Source organism: Mycteria americana, chromosome 8 (assembly GCF_035582795.1).
Source record: "Mycteria americana isolate JAX WOST 10 ecotype Jacksonville Zoo and Gardens chromosome 8, USCA_MyAme_1.0, whole genome shotgun sequence".
NCBI lineage: Eukaryota > Metazoa > Chordata > Aves > Ciconiiformes > Ciconiidae > Mycteria > Mycteria americana.
In genome coordinates this window covers 27617282-27634681 of record NC_134372.1, presented here as the reverse complement: position 1 = coordinate 27634681, position 17400 = coordinate 27617282, and the positions used below count along the sequence as shown (strand labels likewise).

The 17400-nt window shown below is 59.2% G+C and overlaps 1 protein-coding gene across 6 annotated transcripts; it reads left to right on the top strand.

Moving 5' to 3' along the window:
* The first annotated feature begins 1860 nt into the window (after positions 1-1860).
* On the top strand, positions 1861-15560 carry SLC9A5 (solute carrier family 9 member A5). Of its 6 annotated transcripts, XM_075510401.1 has the most exons (16): positions 1861-2038; positions 6930-7232; positions 7888-8051; positions 8340-8418; positions 8692-8869; positions 9001-9221; positions 9397-9599; positions 10188-10277; positions 10409-10479; positions 11181-11310; positions 11492-11580; positions 11733-11859; positions 11972-12142; positions 12733-12802; positions 13012-13143; positions 13436-15560. In XM_075510401.1, exons 1-16 carry the CDS (start codon positions 1906-1908, stop codon positions 13900-13902), a joined length of 2628 nt encoding a protein of 875 aa, XP_075366516.1. In that variant the 5' UTR covers positions 1861-1905; the 3' UTR covers positions 13903-15560. The 6 variants fall into 6 exon arrangements, with proteins under 6 accessions (XP_075366516.1, XP_075366512.1, XP_075366515.1 ...); XM_075510397.1 differs by lacking the exons at positions 12733-12802; positions 13012-13143; positions 13436-15560 and having other exon boundaries at positions 8259-8418; positions 10134-10277; positions 11972-12244; XM_075510400.1 differs by lacking the exons at positions 12733-12802; positions 13012-13143; positions 13436-15560 and having other exon boundaries at positions 7885-8051; positions 11972-12244.
* Positions 15561-17400: the final 1840 nt, after the last annotated feature.

The window sequence follows — 17400 nt, the reverse complement described above, 5'->3', positions numbered from 1 at the left end:
CCCCGGGAGGACCCCCAGGGGACTGCGGCTGCACCGGGGATGGGACTGGGGACACGGGAAGGTCTCATCACTCTTGAACTCGGTACGAAGTGTCGTTGGGCACACTGAGCACAACCCAACAAGGCAAAGGCAATTTTACTTTCTTTTTGACTGATTACCTGGGTGGTGACGACGGCCCAACGCAATGGACCAGTGGGCAGGGAGCCTTCCCCTCACTCCTGGCTCCAGCCCAGTCTCCCAGTAGGAGTGAGGTGTGAGCAGTCTGGGGGGAGCTCAGCAGAGATGCCCAGACAGTGGCACAGGCCAGGTCCACAAGGCCAGGATGGCAGGGCACAACCAGCCTGGGGGAGGCAAAGCAAAGGGGGTATTTAATTACACCTTTGACAACTTGAAAGGGGAGTGGGAGGCTGCCTCTTCTCAGTGGCAGCCCTTGCGAGGCCATTCCTGTGCTGCTTTTCCTGGCAGGAGCCGGCTGGCAGGGGGTGGCAGCAGCAGGCTGCCTTCCCCAGCTGTTTTCTTCTGCTGGCAAACGTTTGCAGCACATTTGTGCCAGGTCGTTTGTGCAAATGTGCTCAGAGAGATGGGAAGAGGCAACACGGCCGAGGCTGCCGGGGAGGTGTCCTGCAGGCCATTCCCCTCTGGCCAGTGGGCTCTGCCTGGCACTTGGTGACCGAGGGTGCCTGTGCCACAGGCAGTACCAGCCAGAGGGCTCGGCCCAGCTAAGGTGTCCTTCTGTCCTGGCTTTGGGGACACACGGACACAGGTCAGAGCTGGCTCTCCATGAAGCACTCTGCCAGTGTCCCTTCTTGCTCTCTGCCAGGCAGCATCCCTGCTCCCTGGGCTGCCTGGGCATCCCTCACTGCCTGCCCAGGACACAGGGCCCTGGATCTGGGAGCCACAGGGATGGGATGTGGGAGATGGGGCACTTCCCGGAGCAGGGGGGATGGCCCAGGGTCAGTGAGCAAGTGGGAGATTTTAGGAGTGTCTGAGAGGGGCTGGGGAAGCGAGGGGGACCCAGGAACCATGGGGGCCCCCCTGGGGGTGCTCCCAGGCTGGTGCTCAGGCAGCGGCTGAGGCAGGGATGGGTGGTCTCGGCTGGCAGCAGAAAGGGCTGGGCTGGGAGGGGGATTGGGTGGGGTGGGGAGATAGGGAATCTGGTGGGTGTGGGAGGACTGAGCCAGGGTGAGGGGACTCAGGCAGAGCAAGGGCACCAGGGGAGGGCACGGGGGACGAGGGTGATGTAGGGGGCACCAGGCACAAGCCAGGGGACTGTCATGGGGTAAGGGGCAGCAGGGTAGAGGCAGAGGGGGTGCTGTGGGGCAAGGGGCACTGGAGCAGGTGCAGGGGGCACCAGGGTAGGAGCAGGGGGACTGCCCTGGGGCAGGGGGCACCGGTGTGATGAAGGTGGCACCGAGGCAGATGCAAGGAAGACCAGGGCAAGTGCAGGGGTCTGGCATGGGGCAGGGGGCACCAGGGTAGAGGCAGGGGAGGCGTCGTGGGGCAGAGGGCCCTGGGGCAGGTGCAGGGGAACTGGCATGGGTCAAGGGGCACTGGGGCAGATGCAGGGGCACCAGGGTGATGCAGGGGGGACCGGGACAGGCACAGGGGGACTGAGGTGGGGCAGGGGGCACCGGGACGACGCAGTTGCGCTGGGGTGGAGGGTGATGCACGAGGTGAGCAGGGCGGTGCCGGCCACCGGGGCAGGTGCAGGGCGGCCGGGGGCAGTACCGGAGGGCCGGGGCAGTGCCGGGAGGACGGGGCGGGGGGAGCGGCCAGGGCGGGGCGGGGAGCGGCGGGCGGAGCCCGTGGCGTGGGGCGGGGGAGGGCGGCCCGGCGCGGCCCCACGTGGCGTGACGCGGGCGGGGGCCGGGAGCGCGGCGGAGCGGCGGGGAGCGGCGCGGGGCCATGCAGCCCCCGGCGGCCTCCCCCGGCCCCGCCGCCCCGGCGGGCGCCGAGCTGCTGCGGTGGCAGTGGCGGGAGGTGCAGGCGCCCTGCCTGGTGGCCGCCTGGATCCTGGTGGCCAGCCTGGCCAAGATCGGTGAGTGTCGTCCCCCCGCGCCTTCCCCGGTGCCCCCGGGCTCCGGGAGCAGGTGCGCCCACTCCCGGGGCAGGCAGGGTGGGATGCGGCATCCGGGGCGGGCGCGGGGGCATCCGGGGCGAGGGGTGCCACCGCAAACCAGGACACGGGTCATGGGGACAAATGGCCAGAGCCCGGCTGGTCGCCGTCCTCAGCTGGGCTGCGTTGGCCTGGTACGACCCTGCGCCGCGTCCTCCATCCCCTTCCCTGGGACGGCAAGCGGTGACGAGGTGAAGGTACAGCCCAAGGGACAACGCGGGGGGGCCTGGTCCCCTTTTCCCCGCGAGGGACGGAAGGGTGAGCACAGAGGAGGGAAGGTGCAGGAGGAGAAAAGGAGCTGAGCAGAGATGTCCAGCAAGGATGTCCCATGCCCTGGAGGCTGGCACAGCACGTGCCGCTGGCAGGGCTGGAAGCTGTTCGATCCCCCCAGCCCCGGGAAGGGCTCACTGGTGCCGGTGTTGGGCAAGACGTGTCCCCGGCAGCCTGGGGATGGGTCCTTGCCTGTGGTCCCCTCCAGTGGGTCACTCCAGATCTGCATCGCCTCAGGCTCTCGTGCTCGCCAGCATAGGACCAGGCAGCTGGGAGGAGGCTCTGCTGCAAGAGGCTGCGTGGGAAGGTGCAAGGAGAATGTGTGTGAGCTGCCGCAGGGCTGTGCCCCCCCGGAGCACCCTGGGTGCTGGGGAGGGGATGCCCGCGTGTGGGTGCTGAGCAGGGTCCCCAGGGGCTGGTCCCCCGCGGTGTCCCTGCTTGCTGTGCTGGGCCCAGATAGTGAGCCCGTGACCTTGAGGCAGTTTTCCTCCTCGGGGGTCCCACTGTGGGTGCAGCCCCCGTGGTGGCGGCATGGGCACCCTCTTAGTTTGGAGCTGGCTCAAGAAATGCGGGTTCAGAGTTAGGCAGGGGAGTCTCTGAGCAGCTGGGGACCAGCAGCAGCTCCCAGTACCCAGGGGACAGCTGGCCTCTGCTGGTCCTAAGCATCATCGAAACCACTGCTGTGGACCTCGTGCTCTTCTCCTTCCTTGGCCTTCTCGCAAGGGAGACCTAAAGCATCACGAGCAATGAATTAAAGGGTGTCATGAACTTAAAAATACAACCCTCTGTCTGCAGCTGTGCCATCTCCAGCTGCTGAGTGCGTCCTTCCTACCTGCAGAAGATCAGAGAGACAATTCCTTTCCCTGGCTCTTATTTTCTTCTCTCAAACATCTCCCTGGAGCTGCTCCCAGTGTGGGTTTCCCTTGATGCACTCCCCTTTGCTCTGGCAGTTCTGGCGGGTGTGGGGGAGCCTGAGCTGGGGTCATTCCCAAGCCCCCAGCCCTGCCATGTTCTTCCAGGCCTGAGACAAGCTGATGACCACCTCCCTCTCCATCTGGGAGGCACAACCCAGATGGTGGGTAGCTCTGGGCTGCTAGCTCAGTGCATCCGATGGGTCTGATGGATACTCACAGCCCATCACAAGGAGTGACACCCTGGAGGCAGGGCTGTGGGCAGCACCCTGGCAGGGGTGTCCCTGGAGGTGGTATGCGACCCCACGCACGTGCAGTCCCCAGGGCGCATGGGAGCCGGGGGCAGAGGATGTCAGGGAGTGGAGCGGGCAGCGCTGGCTGCGGTGGCCATGGATGCCGGGTGTAGGCTGGCGCAGAGGAGCTGTTGCGGTTGCAGCACTGGGCTGCCAGCTCACAGCCCTGTGACTGCAGGGGAGGAAGTGGCCCCACGCCTGGGTGATGGGGAAATGACACTGTGGGCTCTGTTCTCGGAGACGATCACGATGCCGGGGTGCCGCAAGCCAGCAAGCACCCGGGGCGGGGAAAAACTGGCTTGGGTGTTGCCTTCCTGCACAGCGAGGCATCATCCGGGCTTTGCTGCCTTTCCCGTACTTGGTCAGAGCACAGATCTCCTTGAATGGGATGTGGGGAAGAGGGAAATTAAGGACCAGTAAGGAGCATTGCCCCAAACCTGCTCCTCACCTATGGCTGCCCTGTGGGCAGGGGTTTGCCAGCAGACGGATGTTTTTCTACCCAGCAGCACCCCCATGGGTTGCAACCCTCTCTCCTTGCACCATCACCTCTGTCCCCGGCTGCTTGTGTCTTGGTTTAGGTGTTTCGCCATTTCCCAAGCACCGGAGGATTGGAGCAGGTTTTGGCCCTGAGTCCTCCCAATGGCAAATCCTGTATTATGGATGCCTGAGTGTGGATTATGGTTCTGAAGTTAATTCACATGTGGCTAAGTTACCGTTGCTGTGGGAACCTTTAATGCTGAAATTCTTGACTAGCGCGTGTAAAATTAGAACTTGTTCCACCCGTCCCCGCTGGCTGCTCCCCGTAGCGCAGAGGAGCTCGTGTGCTGTCTTTTGCTCGGGAGGGTGGCAGCATCCCCCCTCAGCCAGGGGATTTTTGGACAAGCAGGGTCTTTCCCGTCAATGCTGCTCCCTTCTTTGCCCAAGTTTTTGGCTTGGGGGAAAGAATGACGGATGACAGGCAGAAGCCATGTCCCCATGTCCCCATAGCATCTCTGTGGGCTCTCCTGGGTCTCTCCAGCCAGCCAGGGCATATCTCCGCAGCACGGGGAGTGCAGATGGGTTGCTGGAGCGGGGAACGGGAATCTTGGCAATGCTCCTGAGCGTGCAGAAAGGGGCTGGATGCCTTGTTCCCTTCCTGAAAACTTCAGAGCTTTGTTCCCGTGGGTGGGAAGTGGTTTCGCAGCCTGCTGCAGGCGCTGAGCAAGTGCTGTTCGCCCACCGGTGCTGCTTTCGCTGGGCTTGCGTGGGGTGAACAGGGCTCTGCCATGGCTTGTGTGGTCATTTAGCAGGAATTTGGCTGGACTGGAGCTCAGCCAGCCCTTCTCCGGGCTGTGTGTTCGCTTGGACTCTGTATTGCCACTGCCTCCGTGGCTGAATCGCAGCCCCTGGTAGCAAGCGGAGGTGGCTGGGGGTGAGGGTGGATGCCCCGGGCTCTGCAGCTGGGGTGCTTGGCTGCAGAGCTATGGCAGAGGCTTGTTCCCTGGGTGCTCTGTGGCTCTTTTCCCCTTGTGGTGGTTGGTGATGCAGCTGCAGATCATGCTGTCCCGGTGCTCGCTGCTCTGCCCTTGCCGGCTGTGGCAGTGTTCCTGGGGTGTTATGGCAGGGGAGCAGTGCCAGGGCTTGCCAGGATGGCACAGACAGGGCTTACTGTGCCAAGGAGCAGTGCAGGTCACTGTGAAGGTCTCAACGAGAGGAAAGGTGGCCCTTAGCCTACACGTTTGGTGGTGGGCTCACAGATGGTGTCTCTGCTTAGGAACCAGATCTTTGACATTGAGTTATCTCCTGTAATTCAGTGCTCAGCTGCAGTGAAGGAAAGAAAATCGACTAAGAGGTGTTAGGGAAGGAGAAAGGAGGAACATCAGGAGGCCATGACCTCAGTGCCCAGGGTGTCCGCGTCTCAGGGACACTGGGACCCGTCCCAGAAAGGATAGAGCAAGACAGGTTCAGAGGAGAATGACAAGGGCATAGAGACATGGAAACCTACTGATGAAGCACTGCCTGTTCCTGGGCTCCTCTCCAGGTCTATGCCACTGGAGACAGGACTCTGGGCTAGGCAGACCTTATGGTCTGTCCATGGGGGTTCCCAAGGAGGGAAGAAGCCTAGGGTCTGCGTGTGACCACAGCAGAGCTTTCCTTCTGGTGGGATGACTTAGCACAAACATTGGGCACCTTTAATTCAGCTAAAGGGCTTTAGGGACTGGGTTTTGGGTTGGCAGCAGGGCTGGGCTTGCAGCTAAGTGACGGCTCAGAGGCTGCTCTGATGTCCCTTTTACCTGCTGGGTGCTTAAGGACAGAGGTGGCTCTGGAAGTGCCTGGAGGAACCTACTCCCCAGGAGAAGGTTTCTTCATCTAATGGCCAAGTCATGCTACAGAGCTCGGCTGTATGTCACAAGTGATGGCAGAATGATGAGGGGGCAAAACTGCTGTGACCCTCGAAAGCCTTGCCCCAAGGACTGCCCTTCGGGGGTAGCAAAAATACAGCACCCTGTGCTAGGGAGGAGAAATCCACAGGGATGGGGGGTTGCCCACCTGGAAGCTGGAACGATTTGGGATTACACAGGATGCTCTCGCCCTGGGGACAAGGCTCCCTGGAGGAGTGAGTCCCCGTGGTGTGACATCCCGCTGGCTTGTGCCTGAGCTGCAGGCTCATTGCCACATTGCTGATGGATGAATACCAGGGCATACTCTACTTGCTTTAAAAATATATGCTGTTCCATGGCAGTTTAAGATTTGCTCCAAACCTCGCATGGAATAAACTGATTATTCAAAGTATCTCTAAATCTGCAGCTCCTGTGCGCCTGTTTTTTGCATGCAGGTAGGTTAGCCAGTGCTGAGGAAGGTTGTGCTCTGGCACAGAGACTGGCTGACTGGCTTGTACTGCAGTGGTTTGCATGCTGCTCCATCTGCTTGCTCAGATGGCTGCAAACAAGGTCACCCTGTCACCAGGGCTGAGCATCCTTGTCTCTGAGTGGGGTAATGTGTCCCGTTGAACGGATGCCTTCAGTGGAACAGCAGCTGGCATTGCTTGTGGCACTGTGAATGTGATATCCTTTAAGTGCAGATACCAGAGGCCAAGAAAAGCAAAATACCCAGCTGCTTGGCTTATTAGAGAGTGGCTGAGGAGGAGAAGGAGATCCCAAAGAGTCAGGGACCTGAAATCCTGACCTGGGAGCTAGCTGGAAGGTCTTCTGCACACACATGGCCACGAAGCAGCCTTAGGTGCTCCCTTGTCCTCCCCAGGGTCCATCAGCAGCCAACCCTTCTATGGAGCTTGTGGATCTGGGATGCTCTGTCCATGTGCCTGTTTGGCTGATGCGCTCATTCTTCCTTTCCTTCTAGTTTTCCACCTGTCAAGGAAGGTGACGTCCATCGTCCCGGAGAGCTGCCTCCTCATCCTGCTGGGGCTGGGCCTAGGGGGCATCGTGTTGGCTGTGGCGAAGAAAGCTGAGTACCAGCTGGAGCCCAACATGTTCTTCCTCTTCCTTCTGCCCCCCATTGTCCTAGACTCAGGCTACTTCATGCCCAGCCGGCTGTTCTTTGACAACATCGGCGCCATCCTCACCTACGCGGTGGTGGGCACGCTCTGGAACTCCTTCACCACCGGTGCTGCGCTCTGGGGGCTGCACCAGGCTGGGCTCATGGGTGGGTGCACAGGGCTCCCCAGCTTGGACCACATCCCCAAAAGATGGGTCAGAGGGTGCAAAGCACCCCCAAGTTCAGAGCCCACTGCCCAGCCCTGCCATGGATTCCCAGGAAGTATTGCAGGAGCAGGGTCCTGGCATCCTGGGAACAGTGCTCTGGCAGGACCGTCAAGTGTGCAGGACAAACAAGCCCTGCTTGGCACTAAGCTGACTCATGTCTTTGCTATTTTTGTCACCGACCTTGGCTAGCTTTGCTGGCTTGTTGCCGTGTTCCCTGTCCTTGGCTGTAGCCATTGGCCCTGGCTGGCCTGGGCTGTGTTTTGAGTCTCCCAAGCCCCGAGGAGCTGTTTGGTGTCTGGATCTGAGGTGGGGCTGCTGAGCCTTCTTCCATGCATATCTGCGGGAGGGGCAATGATGCACCTGGGTGCCAGGGGGGATGTCCAAGCCCTGCTCCCTTCATGCTGCAGCAAGGATGTGCTGAACCCTGCTTCGCCTGGGGGACCCTGGAGGTCTGGGAGCACTCAGCCCACTGCACTCCAAGTTGGGATGCTGCGGCCAAGTCACCGGGAGCAGATGAGGGACAGGCTTGTTTCAGCCTAGTGAAAGGGGCTCTGGGGCAGATGGTCTACCTGAGCTTGGTCATTCTGTCCTAGCAGATCCGGGCGTCGAAGCTGGGCTGATGGATTTCCTGCTCTTCGGCAGCCTCATCTCAGCTGTGGACCCCGTGGCAGTGCTGGCTGTTTTCGAAGAGGTCCATGTAAACGAGACTCTCTTCATCATTGTGTTTGGCGAGTCTCTCCTGAACGACGCTGTCACCGTGGTGAGTTGGAGCTTGGGGGACCCAACGTGGGCCAGGGCACTGGAGTCCCCCAGGATATGCAGTGGATGCAGGTGACATCCCCAAGCTGGGGGCAGACCCATGCCATGCTCTCTGGGTCCCTCCTCTCTCCTGGCCCTGGGGGACTTTGCCTGCTGAGATGAGCTGTGTTGCCTGGCAGATTTGGGTCAGGCAATGCCTCTTCCGCAGGGTCCATCCTGCCCGCAAGTGCTGCCCCTCTCAAGGCAGGGCAATACCCTGCCATCCCCAAGGGATTTGCCTTGCCTGCAGGTGCTGTATAAGGTCTTCAACTCTTTTGTGGAGCTGGGTCCAGCACACATCCATGCCACGGACTACGTGAAGGGGGTAGGTGAGTATATGCCCCACCAGTCCCTCTGACTCTTCCTCTGGGGTGGAAGCGTGGGGGGCAAGCACAGCTGCTGTCATACCATGGGGTGGCCACTGAGCACCATAGCTCTGTCATCTCCATCCCAGTGGTCACACGCCAGCTGTCATCATGGGATGCTTTGGTGGGGAACTGGGTGGGAACGTGGGGCTTGGCCAGCCCAGCATGGCATGGCCATGGCGCACAGGAGCTGGGCTCGCTTGCTTATGGTGCAAATGAGTCTTCTCCCTCCACCAGCCTCCTTCTTCCTGGTGAGCCTGGGGGGCACAGCCGTGGGGCTGCTCTTCGCTTTCCTCCTGGCCCTGATCACGCGGTTCACCAAGCGTGTGCGCATCATTGAGCCACTCTTTGTCTTTCTCCTGGCCTATGTCGCATACCTTGCTGCTGAGATGGTCTCGCTGTCCTCCATCCTGGCGTGAGTATGAGGGTGCCCCCCAGGGGGGTTCCAGGAAATCGGGGGTGCAGTGCTGAGCAACAAGAGGCAGCAAGCAGACCCATTCCTCATCCCACCATAGGGTCATACTGGCTCCTTCTGCCCCTCTGCAGAGTCACCTTCTGTGGGATCTGCTGCAAGAAGTACGTGGAAGCCAACATCTCCCAGAAATCCCGCACCACAGTCAAGTACACCATGAAGACACTGGCCAGCAGCTCAGAGACCATTATCTTCATGTTTCTGGGCATCTCGGCTGTGGACACTTCCAAGTGGGCATGGGACACAGCGCTGGTGCTGGGCACCCTGATCTTTATCCTGCTCTTCAGAGCTGTGGGTCAGTCTGCCCCACTGTGTTTCTGACCCAGCCCTTTTCATGCCAAAAAGTGGTATCCCCTAAGAAAGGCTGGGGCATGGGACCAACCACAGCTCCTGACCTGGGCTTTGCCCCATCTCCAGGAGCAGGCAGGGCTCCACCGGCATGCCAGGCTCTCCTTCTCCATCTTCCCTAGGCGTTGTCCTCCAGACCTGTGTGCTCAACCACTTCCGCCTCATCCCTCTGGACAGAATCGACCAGGTGGTCATGTCATATGGTGGCCTCCGCGGAGCTGTGGCCTTTGCCCTGGTCATTCTGCTGGACAGGGCAAAGGTGAAAGCCAAGGACTACTTTGTGGCAACAACCATCGTGGTGGTGTTCTTCACTGTCATTGTGCAGGTGAGGATGGGTACTGTGCCCTCCTTCAGTGCTGCCTTCTTGCCCCAGAGCTAGCCTGGGGGGCCAGGCGTGTTCTTGGGGACATGTGTTTGAGGCAAGTACCTCTTTTCAAGTGACCTTTGGTCCTTGGTGCCTTCTGGCACCCCATCCATCACCAGACTGGCGTGCAGGACTGCCGTGGCAACTGTCACGATGGTGGGGCCATGGCCCACATTGTTTCCCCATTGGCTTCTTGTTCTGTGACTGGCTCCAAGAGCAGCAATGGCGTGTACCTGGGCAGGCTGTTCTCTTTACAAAGCTGCTGATGGCCCTGGCTCTGGGGTTCCTGCGCCCCGGGAAGGGGAGCTGCATGGCAGACGGATGTGAGCCTAGGGGAAGGGGGAGTGGGGAGCATACGACATGGTCACTGCCTGCCGGGACACAGGACCATTGCCCAGGTCCTGGGAGCAGGGTGTCGGGTTGGTAGGGGCATGCGTGGCTGGCACAGCTGCTGTCCCCGGTCACTTCGTGCTGCTTCTGCTTCCCACGCCCCAGCCACGCACCCTCTCGCCCTCCCAGTCTTTCCCTTGCCTTCTCCTGCCATTCCAGGGCCTCACCATCAAACCCCTGGTGACGTGGCTGAAGGTGAAGCGCAGCGACCACCACAAGCCCACACTGAATGAGGAGCTGCATGAGCATGTAGGTGCTGGTGCCAGAGGGCTGCCCAGCGCCCTGCACCACTGGGGCTGGGTGAGGGCGATGCATAGCCTCAGCACCCCCGGGGCACCCGCAGCCTTGCCACTGCTCTCACCCTTTTCTCCTTGCTCAAGGCCTTTGACCACATCCTGGCAGCGGTGGAGGACATCGTGGGGCACCACGGCTACCATTACTGGCGGGACAAGTGAGTGTCTTAGCTAGGATCCTCTGCTGGCCATCAGGTGGATGGGGGACGCGTGCCAGCCATGGGGACATTGCAGGGTCTCCGCTGCAGCAGGGCAGCAGGACCAGGAAGGCTGTATGTCTGTCCATCAGTCCATCTGGAAGGGGACTGTCTGGCTGCTGTTATGCAGCAGACCAAGCTCCCAAAAGCATCCCAGAGAGAGGCTGGGCAGGTGCAGCTGGGGATGCTGTGAGACCTGGCATTGCTTGCCCGTGCCAGAGCTGCTGGGGGGCTGTGGGCTGTGTCTGTGGTGATGACGATGGCCCTGTGCCTGGATGGAGCTATGCTGGGCACTGAGGAGGGAACAGCCCTGTTAAAGCTCGGGCAGTGTTTATCTGCAGCACAGGACAGGAAAAGGATGCAAAAAGCCTGTTTCCTGGAGGGGAAGTGCTCCAGCGGGGCAGCTGTGCTGGCTCCAGTCCCGCTCCCATTGCCTCCTGCAGACCCACTGGTCTCCAGCTTTCTCTTGGGCAGGGATGAAGGGTCAGCGTGTCCCCTCCCCTTCTGCCCTCCCTGGCAGCGTGTCCCTGGGCACAGCTGGGTCCTGCATGCCCAGCCTGCTTTCACCATGCTTTGGACACTCTCAACCTTGTGTGGGCAGGGGGTCCATGGCCGTGGTACCCCGTGGGAGCTAAACCGCCCGTGTCTTCATCTCGTGGCAGGTGGGAACAGTTCGACAAGAAGTACCTGAGCCAGCTCCTGATGCGGAAATCTGCCTACAGGCTGCGGGACGAGATCTGGGACGTTTACTACAAGCTGAACATCCGTGATGCTATCAGCTTTGTTGACCAGGTAGGGGCATGCGGTGGGGGTCAGGCGGTGGGATGGCCCCGACAAGAGCTGGCTGGCCTGGGGTGGTGGTCCACCCCACGCATGGCCATGTGTGTCCCCTCTGGCCAGGCAGTGCAGACCCCCCCCCAGCCTGGCTGGGTCCCCACTGCCCCGATGCCAGCTTTTCCCTCCCACCTCCCAGGGTGGCCACGTGCTCTCAGCCGCCAAGCTGGCGCTGCCCTCCATGCCCAGCTGCACGTCCATGTCGGAGTCATCGGTCACAAACCTCCTGTGAGTACGAGCATCTCTCCGAGCCCCTGGGTAGACCTTGCTGGACCCCTGCAGCTGCCCCCTTTCCAGGGGGTGGGTTGTGCCAGGGCTGGCAGGGGGCTGGCAGGATGCAGGCATGGAGCCCAGCATCTCCATCTCCTTTTCGCCCGCAGGAGGGAGAGCGGGAGCGGCGCATGCCTGGACCTGCAGGTGATTGACACAGTGCGGAGCCGCCGGGACAAGGAGGACGCTGCCATGCACCACGTGCTGCGAGGGAGCCTCTACAAGCCCCGCCGGCGGGTGAGCACTCCCCAGCCATGGCATGCAGCTCACCCACAAGAGGAGCAGGGATGGAGGATGCTCCATGGGGCCAGCTGCTCACCCTCTGTCTCTTTGCCTCTCCTTCGGCCAGTACAAGGCCAGCTACAGCCGTCACTTCATCTCTCCAGATAAACAAGAGCGCCAAGATAAAGAAATCTTCCGGCAGAACATGAAGAGGCGGCTGGAGACCTTCAAGTCCACAAAGCACAACGTCTGCTCCTCCAAGAGCAAGGCCAGGCTGAAGGAAAAGGGCAGGAAAAAGGCAAGCGGTCCCCAACCTCCTGCTCCATTACTGTCTCTGAGATTTGGCCTCCCTGAGGCTGCTGACAGAGGTCCTTTGGGGGCTAGTTGAGGTGCTGCAGGACATTGGCAGCTCCAGGGCTAGTGTGGAGAGCGGTTCACCTCATCTCAGTCCTGCGTATGCTGTGTGTGAGCACGCGGGTCTTGCATGTCCACGTGTCCCCACCATGCCAGCATGCCACAGGGTGGCTCTTCCCTGGGCAAAGCGGTCCCGAGCCCTGGAGGAGCCCTGTGTTTGTTTTCCAAGAGCACTCAGCATAAAGTAGCCTGAACGTCAGTGCAGACCCAGGCTCAGAAGTGTGGCATTGCGCCTCAAACTGGGCCTTAGGTGTCTTCTCTCATTTGGAGATTCTTGAAGCCATTGCAGCTGAGCTGTTTATTGTAGGGCCATGACGATGCAATGCCTAAGGACTAGGAACCACTGACTGCCAGCTGCCATCTAGCCAGGGTGGGAATCTGTGTCCCTGGGGTTACCCTGGCTTGCAGGGCTGCCTGGGTCAAGGTTAGGGGTTTGCACAGGGCAGGTCCCAGCCGCTCCATCTTCCTTCACAGAAGGACATCTCTCTGATCAGTGATGCACCCAATGGGAAGACGCACAGAAATGTCCCCTGGCAGGAGGCAGGTAAGGCTGGTGGCAGGCGAGGTTTGCAGGTCCTGGCAAGGGGACCTGTTGGGGTGGGATGGGAGTAGCCTGCTGTGCCTGCCCACTGCCAGCTCGGTGGCATGACAGCACCTGGGGTTGCGCTAGCACCAACTCCTTCTCTCATGTGTGCAGTCCTTCCCCCACAGGGAGCCCCATCCTCCAAACTAACTCCCTCCATCTGGCTGCAGCTCCTGTCCTGGTGATGGTCAGCTCAGAGGAGGAGGAGAGCGATAGCTCGGAGACAGAGAGAGAGGACGATGAAGGGATTGTATTCATTGCTCGAGCCACCGATGAGGTCCTGCAGGGAAAGACAACTCCTGGTAGGCACCGATGCTCCTATGCCAGGGCAGCTGCTGTTGGGTAGCTTGTCCTTCCTCCACCTGAGGAGCAAAAATGCCTTGTTCTGGGAAAAACCAAAGTCAGCAGAGCATGAATCGGAGAATCACTCTTCTCTGTGGCTCTGGAGGCACGGCAGAGCCTCCCTGGTGGCTCCTGCATCCCTGGGCCAGCTGGCCATTCGGTAGTAGTTGGTTCTGCAATGTTTGCAGGTCCCAGGGAGAGAGCAAGAGCTGTGCAAGATCCCTCTCACTGTCCCTCCTTCTGCATCCCCAGGCAGCCTGGATGTCTGCCCCAGCCCTTGCATCATCCCGCCATCGCCCACCTTGGCAGAGAAGGAGCTGCCGTGGAAAGGAGACCAGACTGATCTGGCTGTTTATGTCTCCTCGGAGACCACCAAAATTGTGCCAGTGGATATGCAGAAGGCATGGAACCAAAGCATCTCCTCCCTGGAGAGCATCGCTTCCCCCCCAGGCATCGAGAGCGGACCTCAGCATAAGAGATTTGCCTGCCCTGTGCTGGAGGAACAACCCCAGTCTGCGAGCCAGGCAATGCTGGAGCAGAGCTCCTGCTTCCAGTTCCCCAGCCACATCTCTAAGAGCGGCCGGTTGCAGAGTGACAGCAGCCCAGACGGCGCAGAGCAGCAGGAGCTGCAGCCTTTGATGGCCACGGAGGAGCAGGACAGGATGCTGCCTGCCCCGGAGCCCAGATGGCTGATGTTCAACAGAGCGAGCCACCTCTGAGGCAGACTGCAGATGGGGAAGGGGCTGGGGGCTGTGGACAGGCTGCAGCCCACTGACTGCTCTGCTGTCTTGCGTTGTAAAGCTTGTGTATGTCTCCATAAACTCCAGGAGTGGCAGGAGAGCCCAGTACTCCTCCTGGAGCTGCACTCCAAGGTGGGCTTTGCCCATGCACCTACTGATGCAAAACTGGTCAATAATTGGGCTTCATGCTGCAATAGCAGGTACCAGCCCCTCTCCACCCAGGGAGGCACAGATCCCAAACCTCTTTCTTCCTCTCTGGTCCCTACACATCTTCGCAGCACTGGGAGGCAGAGAAGTTCCTCCCAGGGCTGGGATCCCAGCCAGACTCAATCCCATCATGGCTGTGCTGCCCTGAGGTGTAGGGGTGCTGGCTTATGGGCTGTGGCTGCTCGCAGGTGTGGGAGCACAAGCTGATCTCCAGCCTGGCTGTGAGTAGGAGACCTCCAGGGAGAGGGCTGGGAGCGGCGGCCAGTGCACGAGAGCCCATCCACACCCAGTGACTGAGCCGTTGATTTCAAGGGCGGCTGCAACGCTGGTTCCTCACAGCATCCGTGGAGCTCAGCCAGGAGGCCAGAGCCATGCCATGGCAGCTCTGCGCTCCCTGGGTTATGGAGGTACCACAGAGGCAAGGCCATAACCTTCTCAGGATTGGGAGCAGTGCTCCTGGGGTTTGGCTCCACCAGGAGCTGGACCAGTGAACCTGTATGCACAAAGACTCCTCCAGCACCCAACCTGCTGTGCCAGCCTCATGCCTGTTGTCTGGATGTGTTCCCAACAGCTGTGGTGTTCAGCTTTCTGGCTTTGCTAGGAGGCAGCTGCCCTGCACAGCATCCTTTGCATTCATCCTGCCCATGTCCCAGTCCTCCCAGTTGCCTGGGGCCCATCAGCTGGGAGGGCTGGTCATGGTGTGAGGAGTTGAGCGAGCAGCAGGTATGAATATACATCAGGAACAGAGGAGATGGGTGAGAGCTGAGTGCATCTTCAGAGGTCTGTCCCCACCACCTGCCTCCCAGTCACCCCTGGTCCTTCCTGAGAGGGTGGTGGGACCCAGTGGCAATGGCCCACACAGTGAATTATCGCTGGTGTGACCCCAAGGGCCAAGAATTGCTCCCCAAGAACTGCTCAGCATGCAAAAGCTCAGTACAGCAACTGGGCACCGGCAACACAGGAGGGTTGGGGATGTTCCTCTTAGGGAAGAATGAGGACTTGGGCTGCTAATGCTCCCAAGCAGGTAAATAACTGCCTATTCTAGCTATGTGGGCATGTGGAGACAGCAGGTGTCAAGGGGACATGTAGATGCACTGGGTGAGTGAGCCCAGCATGGGGCAAGCGAGCTGGCGGTACCCACTGGTACTGTTAGCAAGGCTCAGCAAAGGCTGTTCTGCTCTGTACCTGTCCCACCAGATGAGCATGAGGTTTTTAAAAGGTTTTTATATAGTTTTACATTTCTGGTATGCCTTATTCTGGTTTTGATTTCTGATATTGGGCCATACTAAATCTCTAGCTGGGTCAGTGTTTTCTGTAGCCGTGGGCACCACAAATGACTCAAGACTTATCTTATTTGCAAGAATATTGTTTTAATGTGAAAATATATGCAGAGTATTTTGTAATGTTCAATAAATCGGAGTTGGAGCAGGCATCATGGTCTGGTCTCTCTGCTGTTTGGGAACCTCTGCATATCCTGGTTCCTGCAGCTCCTGGTTCAGTTCTCCCTTGCAGGCACTGTGTACTTGTGCCTCTTTGCTCTTCTCCACCCAAGGCCACAGCCCCCTTCTCAGACTTGATGTGCCTAACTGGATTGCCTAGTTTCGATAATGTTTGTGGAAAATGTGAAATTCTTTCCGAACAGAAGCTTGCCTGCAGCCGTCATGAGGCCATGCCTCGGGGAGCAGCCAGCAAGAGGCTAGCAGGCAGCTGGGCCCTTGCTGCCCAGTGTCGTGGCTGCCTGCACAGCAGCAGAGTGCTGGGAGCCCAGATCTTCCCATGTCCATGCTTCCTTTCTCTTCACCAAAAATATGGTTCAAATGGGTCTGTTTCAGGGTATTCTGGATCACAGGAACCTCCCTGCATCGGTGTGTGCTGGCTTTGCTCTTGCCTCGATCTGCTGGCTCCAGTTCTAAAGGAGGGTAAATGTGGTTTACTTGATTCACAAGATTGATGTTTGGCTTATATTCAACCTGGCATCTACTGTCACCCCCAGGTCCTTGTTGGCAGTGTCCCTATACAGCTCCTAGCCCCAAGAGCTTTGTACTGGTCCCTCTGGAAGCTCTTGCTCCTCCTGATGTCTCCCATCTGCCTCGCATCCCACTGACCAGAGATGCTGGCTGCGCAGTGCTCTGTGTGCCAGACCTCCACACCAGTGTTTTCTGCAGACACGATCGCCTTGGCAGTGCACCAGGTTGTGCAGGCCAGGTTGTCTTCCTGGAATTGGGGGGTTTGCGGCATTCAGGTCCTCAGAGGAGGAAAAGCAGACGTCTCGGCTTTGGGAAACACTGGGGCTGGTTGCTGCTGTCTCACAGGGTTATCTGAGCCTAGCAGCTAATGTGTGTACAGGCTTTCCATGCCACCAGCCAGCAGCTGGTGAGCTTGGAGCCCCCTCTTCCCACCCTTGACCCCAGCCATGTTGTGACCAGGGATGGTGGCTCCTACTACACCCTTCCCCACAGGGTTTTATCAGTTTTTATTCTCATACTCCACTCTCTGTATTTTACTTTACAGGGAGAGATAGCAGGCAGTGTCCTTCTTGCATAGGACTGCTCTGATCCTTCCAGCATAGCACAGAGCTGTCTTTCAGCCTAAAAATACTAAAGTGCTTCAGTGGAAAAACACAAGAACCGGGCCAAACCATGAACGCATGTGCCCAAACCTCTGCTTCTCCAGGAGAGAGTAAGGCATAACCAAAGGAGCTGCTTGTCAGACTGTAACCCAGAACGTACAACCCTCTGACTGTTACTATAAGCAACACCACTGTGGAGCTGCCTGACTATCGCAGACCAGTCATTTTGCAAGCAGGCTTCTCCTCAGAGCCTGCCATTAGATCTGCACGTTTTTTCCACAGTGATTTACTTTGTCCAATGCTCAGCTCCTCCAGTTTCTCTGTGGTACCAGAAATTGTGAAGTTAGCAGAGGATGTAAGGCAGCTCTGGTAACAGGGGCATCAGCCAGATGGAAAAGCCAAGCTGTGGGTGATGGATTGGTGTTGGCCATCTCTCAAGTCAGCTAAGCAGCAGCATTGTGCAGTTGTCTTAAAATCACCACATTGCCATTGCACAATGCATGTTGGAGCATCAGGTAAATTTTAGGCTGGAAGGAGCTCGGGAGGTCTGCGGTCCAACCCTGGCTCCATGCAGGGCTGGTGGCAAAGCTATAGCAAGTAGCTCAGAGCCTTGTCTAGTTGGGCTTGGAAAGTTCCCGAGGATGGAGATGTCACCCTGTCCCAGAGCCACACCACATCTGCACCACTCTTGCGCAGAATGA

Excerpts from the sequence above, each read along its gene's own strand:
- SLC9A5 (XM_075510401.1), top strand. The coding sequence starts at position 1,906 with ATGCAGCCCCCGGCGGCCTCCCCCGGCCCCGCCGCCCCGGCGGGCGCC. Across the intron at positions 8,419-8,691 it reads GGACTACGTGAAGGGGGTAG|CCTCCTTCTTCCTGGTGAGC; the intron begins GTGAGTATATGC and ends TCCCTCCACCAG. Across the intron at positions 9,600-10,187 it reads TCTTCACTGTCATTGTGCAG|GGCCTCACCATCAAACCCCT; the intron begins GTGAGGATGGGT and ends CTGCCATTCCAG.